General features: G+C 44.7%; 1 protein-coding gene across 5 annotated transcripts in view; it reads right to left on the bottom strand.

Moving 5' to 3' along the window:
* Positions 1-7435: 7435 nt before the first annotated feature.
* SLC25A21 (solute carrier family 25 member 21) overlaps positions 7436-9017 on the bottom strand; it is a 315638-nt gene continuing 314056 nt past the window's right edge. For all 5 annotated transcript variants that reach the window (XM_040411991.1, XM_040411993.1, XM_040411990.1 and 2 more), the window contains exon 11: positions 7436-8117. In XM_040411991.1, the coding sequence (XP_040267925.1) occupies positions 8056-8117 (62 nt within the window). In that variant the 3' untranslated portion in view covers positions 7436-8055. The remainder of the gene's footprint in view (positions 8118-9017) is intronic.

Here is a 9017-nt window from a genome sequence, read left to right as displayed (position 1 = left end):
TGAAATTGTGGATCTGATTATGAATTCATTATGGACATTGGGAAATTGATTCATGCATTCATTTCAGTGTGGGCAGTAGAGCTTGGAGTTATACTTATTCATTAATAATAACAAGAAAACATCCAAAAAATAAAGATGATATAGATATAACAGTAATAACCTAATATTTGATATGGCAGTGATTTCCAAACCCTTTAAGCTACATCCACACAACAGTGAAAATGGACGTCACAGAGAATAAATTGAAGTCAATGGGACTATTTACATGGCCGTTTTTTTTACCGACCAGTAAATAGCGGCCATCAGAAAATAGAACATGTCCTATTTTTGGCCGTTTCCACAGCCAGATAGACCCCACTGAAATCAATGGGATGTTTTTTTACCGGCCGTTAGACAGGAATACACCAGTCTAATGGCCGTTATAAACATGTGCATTAGTGGAAAATGGTCTTTTAGGGGTTAAAATAATAACACAAATTACTCACCTCATCCATCTGCACACAGAGAGACAGTCATTCCTCTCTTGATGCTAAAGGACCTGCACTCCAAGTGTAACAATGTCACCATGCTGGGAGTGCAGGTCCTTCAGCATCAAAAGAGGAGCGACTGCCTCTGTGTGTGCAGATGGCTGAGGTGAGCAATTTTCTTTTTTTTGGCTTAAAAAAAAACATACTACAAGGGTTTGGATGTTATAAAAAAACTAACAAATGAAAATCATCTATTTTTAATGGCCGTTGACGGATGCAAAACAGCCATTAAAAACGTCCAGAAAATGGATGCAAAAATGGTTGGAAAATGGCCATGAAAAACTGACAGTGTGTGAATGTAGCCTTATTATAGGAGAAGCCCTACTGCGGGATCTTTCACTGTCTCCAAGGGTAGGCTTCTTTGAGTAAGGCTGAAAGTGGTGGATTTTTCTGCCACCGATCAGATTTTGCCCTGCTGCATTGATAGGGGTGGAATCTGCATGGATAGGGGTGGAATCTGCATGGATAGGGGTGGAATCTGCATGGATAGGGGTGGAATCTGCATGGATAGGGGTGGAATCTGCATGGATAGGGGTGGAATCTGCATGGATAGGGGTGGAATCTGCATGGATAGGGGTGGAATCTGCATTGATAGGGGTGGAATCTGCATTGATAGGGGTGGAATCTGCTGTGAAAATTAGCAACAGTAATTACTTTGCTGCAGATTTATAAACCCACAGCGCAGATCAGTTTCTGGGTGGAAACATTTTGGATCGTGTGGATGAGATTTGTTAAATACTTTAATCCTGTGGATTTTACCTGCTCAAATCCACAAGTAAAATCTGCAGCATTTCTGTCTAATGTGGACTTGGCTGTTAGTGTCTTCCAAGGAACCCCTGAGCAGGCTCAAGATACCCCTAATTGGGACACGGCTCCTTTTGTGCACAAGTTTTCATTTAGATACAAGGCCACCAAACAATACAGCCAAAATTAAAGTAATACCTCTGCAGCAGAACGGGTAATAGATATGTTTGCTTAGCTCCATGGACTGAATGAATCATTTAGTTCTGCCCAAGCAGCATGCATATTTAACATTCCGCAACTACCTGATTTTTAGAGAAACCTCTGAGAGACATAGAAGAATGACGGGAGAAAAAGACCACATGGTCCATCTAGTCCACCTATATTATCTATTTGTGTCTTGGGACAGATATATGCTTATCCCAGGCATGATTACGTCCACTTACTGCTCAAAGCTTCTTCCAAACTTCTACTACTCTTTTAATACAATAATATTTTCGGACAATTCTGATCTCGCCCCCCCCCCCCCCAGCTAATTTCAGGTTGTCTCCCTTTGTCCCTGTGTTCAGGTTCTAATTAAAACAATTCCCTCCTGAACCCTGTTTTACCTGTTAAAGGGGTTTTCCGGTCATAATTATTTTTTATTGTGTCTGCAGCCTGCCCCCGTTTTAGTTGGTTAAATTGGGGCATCTAAGCCCCGCCTATAGAAATGGTCAACGCCACATGGTAACGCCCACTTATGGGTGGTGTTTGCATTAACACCGCCCATTTTCAGCTAGGGAAAGCCCAAATTTGCTGGTAATGTCTCTGAAAATCAGGGAGGTTTTTCAGGGCTGTTTACTTCTGGCTGGCCATGGTCACATGCTCCGCTCTAGCCAATGAATGGCTTCAGCGGTGATGTGCTGCTTGTGGCCACATCACCGCTGAAGCTGGTCATTGGCTGGAATGACGCATGTGACCATGGCCAGCCAGAAGTAAACGGCACAGGGACCGGTAGAGCAGAGGCAGCACGGAGGACCGGAGTGGCGTGTAGCAGGTAGGTATAAATCTTCTGTTTCGGAGGGCACTTAATAAAAAGTTATTACTGGAAAACCCTTTTAAAGGGGTTGTGCCATCTCGGACATTGGGGTCATATTGCTATCCTTAGAACAGAGCCCGCAAAGTGCAGGAGTGTGCATGTGCAGCCGTCCTCCATTCATTTCTATGTAACTGCACTGGCTCCAAACCAAGGAATGGAGTAGTGGCCACTCTTGCACAATGTGCTTCCCACTCATTTCAATGGGACCTCTGAAAATGCACGCCGCTCGGCAGGGCCGGTGCAACCATATAGGCGAACTAGGCGGTCGCCTAGGGCGGCAGCCTGCTGCGGGCGCCCTGGTGGGCTCCCCTTGACTGGGGCTGCAGCCCTGGGCGAGCGGCTCTTGAGCCGCCCCCAGCGCCGTTACAGGGGGGCCAGGAGGTGGAGGTCCTTCTTAAATATGGCAATAAGAGAGAAATTCTGCTTCGGTGCAAGTCCACAAATGGAAACGGTCTCACAAGTATGATAGTTCTTCTTTAATGGAAACAACGCGTTTCGGGGAGTGAAACTTCCCCTTCATCAGGATGAAACCTGATGAAGGGGAAGTTTCACTCCCCGAAACGCGTTGTTTCCATTAAAGAAGAACTATCATACTTGTGAGACCGTTTCCATTTGTGGACTTGCGCCGAAGCAGAATTTCTCTCTTATTGCCATTTTTCTTTTTGTAGGACTGGACATCCCATCAAAAAGAACTCACAATCTGCGGCTGCAGTTCCGGAAGATAAGTCTCATCACTCTAAAGCCTTCAATAGAGTTGTGCCTAAATTTTGCACAACCAAAAAAGGTGAGCCTTCACAATTCCTATGATATTATCATTGTATCTGTATATACATACTACCCTATTGTGCGCCCCTTTTCTCTCCTATTTCTCTATTCCCCTCATTTACTGAGAGGAATTTTGATCTGTCCAACACACAAAGTCCTTCTTAAATATGGCAGAGCAGGCATCTGCTTACCCTGATGGCAGGTGCCTGCTCTGCCAGTGATAATTACCGGAGGAGAGGAGGCGGGCGGCAAGAGAGGCTGTTCTAGCAGCTCCCCACTCCTCCCTCGTGCGCCCTCTGTGATGCCGGAATATGACGTCATTGCGGCCCCGGCATACTAAACGGCGCGCTGGAGGACTGAGGAGCTGCACCACACTGGACCCCAGGGAGGTGAGTGTTTAAGGGCTGTTTCACACGAGCGGATGCCGTGCGTGGCATCCGCTCCGTGAAAGAGTGCCAAAACCCGATGCGGACTGCAGAGGCACGGAGCATTAACATGACTGATAATGCTCCGTGCCTTTCTGTGATCTCTTTACTACGAAATCACAGTGACAACTTTATCTCACTGTGTTTTCGTAGTAAAGAGATCACAGAGAGGCACGGAGCATTATCAGTCATGTTAATGCTCCGTGCTTCTGCAGTCTGCATCGGGTCTTGGCTGTCATTCACGGAGCGGATGTCACGCACGGTACAGTCGTGGCCAAAAGTTTTGAGAATTACATTAATATTGGAAATTGAAAAAGTTGCTGCTTAAGTTTTTATAATAGCAATTTGCATATACTCCAGAATGTTATGAAGAGTGATCAGATGAATTGCATAATCCTTCTTTGCCATGAAAATTAACTTAATCCCAAAAAAACCTTTCCATTGCATTTCATTGCTGTCATTAAAGGACCTGCTGAGATCATTTAAGTAATCGTCTTGTTAACTCAGGTGAGAATGTTGACGAGCACAAGGCTGGAGATCATTATGTCAGGCTGATTGGGTTAAAATGGCAGACTTGACATGTTAAAAGGAGGGTGATGCTTGAAATCATTGTTCTTCCATTGTTAACCATGGTGACCTGCAAAGAAACGCGTGCAGCCATCATTGCGTTGCATAAAAATGGCTTCACAGGCAAGGATATTGTGGCTACTAAGATTGCACCTCAATCAACAATTTATAGGATCATCAAGAACTTCAAGGAAAGAGGTTCAATTCTTGTTAAGAAGGCTTCAGGGTGTCCAAGAAAGTCCAGCAAGTGCCAGGATCGTCTCCTAAAGAGGATTCAGCTGCGGGATCGGAGTGCCACCAATGCAGAGCTTGCTCAGGAATGGCAGCAGGCAGGTGTGAGCGCATCTGCACGCACAGTGAGGCGAAGACTTTTGGAAGATGGCCTGGTGTCAAGAAGGGCAGCAAAGAAGCCACTTCTCTCCAAAAAAACCCATCAGGGACAGATTGATCTTCTGCAGAAAGTATGGTGAATGGACTGCTGAGGACTGGGGCAGTCATATTCTCCGATGAAGCCTCTTTCCGATTGTTTGGGGCATCTGGAAAAAGGCTTGTCCGGAGAAGAAAAGGTGAGTGCTACCATCAGTCCTGTGTCATGCCAACAGTAAAGCATCCTGAGACCATTCATGTGTGGGGTTGCTTCTCATCCAAGGGAGTGGGCTCACTCACAATTTTGCCCAAAAACACAGCCATGAATAAAGAATGGTACCAAAACACCCTCCAACAGCAACTTCTTCCAACAATCCAACAACAGTTTTGTGAAGAACAATGCATTTTCCAGCACGATGGAGCACCGTGCCATAAGGCAAAAGTGATAACTAAGTGGCTCGGGGACCAAAACGTTGACATTTTGGGTCCATGGCCTGGAAACTCCCCAGATCTTAATCCCATTGAGAACTTGTGGTCAATCCTCAAGAGACGGGTGGACAAACAAAAACCCACTAATTCTGACAAACTCCAAGAAGTGATTATGAAAGAATGGGTTGCTATCAGTCAGGAATTGGCCCAGAAGTTGTTTGAGAGCATGCCCAGTCGAATTGCAGAGGTCCTGAAAAAGAAGGGCCAACACTGCAAATACTGACTCTTTGCACAAATGTCATGTAATTGTCAATAAAAGCCTTTGAAACGTATGAAGTGCGTGTAATTATATTTCACTACATCACAAAAACAACTGAAACAAAAGATCTAAAAGCAGTTTAGCAGCAAACTTTGTGAAAACTAATATTTGTGTCATTCTCAAAACTTTTGGCCACGACTGTACCTTTTTTGCTATACAGTGCAGCAGACCATGCTATTCCACACACAGGCATCCAGTAAAAAACATCAATTTTTGTAAAAATATTATGACTTTGAGCTCTGCCCCTTCCAGATTTGGCATGAAAATGTGCAAATCCACTTACAAAGTCAGATTGCTGTGCTCACCTGGCTATTTAAATCCAGGGGAGGCACGGATAGACGTCAGGAACCGGACGCCAACATGTAGCAAAAATCTAACAGGAAAAATCCAGCTTCCCAGGAATAAAATTATCTTTAATGAAAAAATGCCTTAAAAACCGACATACAATACACGTAGCCTACGCGTTTCGGATCGCTAAATATGGATCCTTATTCATGACTCACGAGTAAGGATCCCCTTTTTACAATCCGAAACGCGTAGACTACGTGTATTGTATGTCGGTTTTTAAGGCATTTTTTCATTAAAGATTATTTTATTACTGGGAAGCTGGAGTTTTCCTGTGCCAAATCTATCATCACTGTGCATCATTTTCATAAATTTGTCGTGAGTGCGCATAGCAACTCCAATCATAAAAAACTAACGCCAAATATACCTACAATGATTAATTCCCCCTGTATCTGTATACTGCACAGGCGGCAGTGCTAGTGAGCTAGTATGGTGGATGGGAATGTGAGAAATTCTGGTGAAAGGTAAAGGTGGAAGGACGTGCATGTCAAGCGGCTCCTCGGGATGGTAAATGACTGCACAGTGAGAGTGAGGCAAGGAAGATGAGGGTTGTCTGACACACATGCCGGTAAATGGATCTGACACACAAGCCCACACAAGCTTATAAAAACAATCTCACCAGCCTTTTATTGACCTCCTGAGACGCATTAACAACGTACACCCATTACAAAAAAAAAAGAAAAGAAGGGAGTCAAAATACAGGTCATTATAGTGATGGAATATTTCTTGAAGGGGTTATACAGCATTCGATTTTTTAAAACGCCTCACCTGCCTATGGGTTGTGTTCAGTATTGCAGCTCAGCTTTCAAGCTCCCCAAGTGAATGTAGCTGAGCCGTAATACCGCACACAACCTGAGGACAACTGTGGCACTGTTATGATCATAGTAACTCACTTATGATCATAGTAATGATCAATGATATCAAATTACAATGTTCTTGAGTCAATAAAGTACATATATTAGAGACCTGTGGTAAGTGACAATCCCTACAGGTTAAATTTGGTTTCGTATTGAAGAGGTTTTTTTACTAGAATGGGGCTGAGCTTCAGTATCAGGCACAACCTTAAAGGGGTTGTCCAAACATACACTCCGTTTCTGGAGAGACACTGCTGACCACTGGGTTGTCAGATCACCAAAGCAACCTAAACGCAGCGAGTATTGTGCATGGGTCCCATTTATTAGGACAGGACTTGTGCACAATACCTTCTGGGCGGCAGGTGATCGCTTCGACAACCCGATCAGTCAGCATGCCTGATATCAGGACAGTATGCCTGAACAACCCCTCTAAATACAAGTCATCTGTTCTGCTGGGGTAACTAATGAGGGGTCCTCCAATCTCCAGAGAACACAACGGCCCCTATATTCTACTGATCAGGGAGGGTCACAGGTCTCACATGGTAACCATCAAGCATTGATGCCCTATGCAAAGGATAGACAAACAATGTTTTCCTGGAAAACCTCTTTAAGATTGTTCTTTGACAGCATTTTTGATATGCATATCTCATATTATAAGGTCACTTAAAGGGGTTGTCTCACATTAGCAAGTGGCATTTATTATGTAAAGAAAGTTAATACAAGCCACTTACTAATGTATTGTTATTCTCCATATTGCTTCCTTTGCTGGCTGGATTCTTTTTTCCATCACATTACACACTGCTCGTTTCCATGGTTACAGACCACCCTGCAATCCATCAGTGGTGGTCGTGCTTGCGCAATATAGAAAAAAAAGCGTCAGACTCTCTGGTGGCCGGGACCATGGGAGCGCACATAGGCCAGAGCTTTTTCCTATATTGTGCAAACACGACCACCACTGATGGATTGCAGGGTGGTCTGTTACCATGGAAACGAACAGTGTATAATGTGATGGAAAAAGGAATCCAGCCAGAAAAGGGTGGCAATATGGATTATAACAATACATTAGTAAGTGGATTGTATTGGCTTTCTCTACATGATAAATGCCACTTACTGAAGTGAGACAAACCCCTCTAAGAGAGGCTAGGCCATAAATATTTTATTGGAGGGGTCCAACCTCCAGGACCTGCAGTGATCCACACGATAAAGGGACTTTGAGGACAAGCTGTGGTGCCTGGTATAGACGAGCTCCTGTGCCTGTGTATACACTGACGGTAAAATGGCAATCACAGAAGCACTTTGGTACCTTCATTGTGCTGAATAGTTGGACCCCCACCAATCAATATTAGGTCCCATGCACACAACCGTATGTGTTCTGCGGTCCAGAAACCGCGGATCCACAAGACACATGCATGCCGTTATTCTTTTAAACTCACATAGAAATGTCTTGTCCGCAAGACGGACCGGGCCAAAAATACGGTCATGTGCACAGGGCCTTAGAATGCAGAGAACCCCTTTAATATTCCACGCTGGTGAAATCCATTAAGAATCTCAGCGATTCGGTATACGTCTGGCTCCACGATGTCGGTCTTCTGTAGCCTCCCCGCTGTAGAGCTGTTCTCACGGGATGGCAGATTGCAGGTCACCAATGCTTCTGCAGCCAGGCATAGGAATATTCATACACTAACAGCATCACGGCTCCTCCTGCAAATACAACACAAGCGGGACATCATGCATGGGGCTCATTGCTTACATTAAGAAGAGAATGTGGGTGAGGAAGAACATACAGGTAACACATACCAGACAAGAGGCCATAGGGGCAGGTTAATATCCTTCAAGACAGGTAAAAAAAAATACAAGACATTTTCTGTGTATATCTCCTAATGCTGAGGGTTCACATACAGCACACATATTGTGCCACCTGATACAGTATACTCCTATGAGGGTGGTCACATTTCCCATTGCCAATGCCTGCTAAATGGTAGAAATTGTCTAATAAGGGAGCACAAGAAGTAGAAAGCCTTCACCGCGTGTATAAAGTCATTACAGCAGAGGCCGACGATCACCGGGGGCCCACAGCTTCTTGGTCAGCAAAGCGTACTACTTAGGCTACTTTCACACGCGCGTTTTGGGTGGATCCGCCATAGATCTGCCAAAACGGACCTGTTACAATAATACAACCGCATGCATCCGTCATGAACGGATCCGTTTGTATTATCTGTAACATGGCCAAGACGGATCCGTCCTAAACTCCACTGAAAGTCAATGGAGGACGGATCCGTTTTCTATTGTGCCAGATTATGGCAGTGAAAACGGATCCGTCCCCATTGACTTACATTGTGTGCCAGGACGGATCAGCTTGGCTCCGTTTCATCAGACGGACACCAAAACGCTGCATGCAGCGTTTTGGTGTTCGCCTCCAGAACGCAATGGAGGCGGTTCGGAGGCAAACTGATGCATTCTGAGCGGATCCTTTTCCATTCAGAATGCATTAGGGCCAAACTGATCCGTTTTGGACCGCTTGTGAGAGCCCTGAACGGATCTCAGAAACCGAAAGCCAAAACACCAGTGTGAAAGTAGCCTAAAAGAGGACCCATAACTTCC

The sequence above is a fragment of the Bufo bufo genome, chromosome 11 (genome assembly GCF_905171765.1).
Source record: "Bufo bufo chromosome 11, aBufBuf1.1, whole genome shotgun sequence".
Taxonomy (NCBI): domain Eukaryota; kingdom Metazoa; phylum Chordata; class Amphibia; order Anura; family Bufonidae; genus Bufo; species Bufo bufo.
Note: the sequence above shows the minus strand (reverse complement) of the source record. Positions and strands in the feature narration are given on the sequence as shown.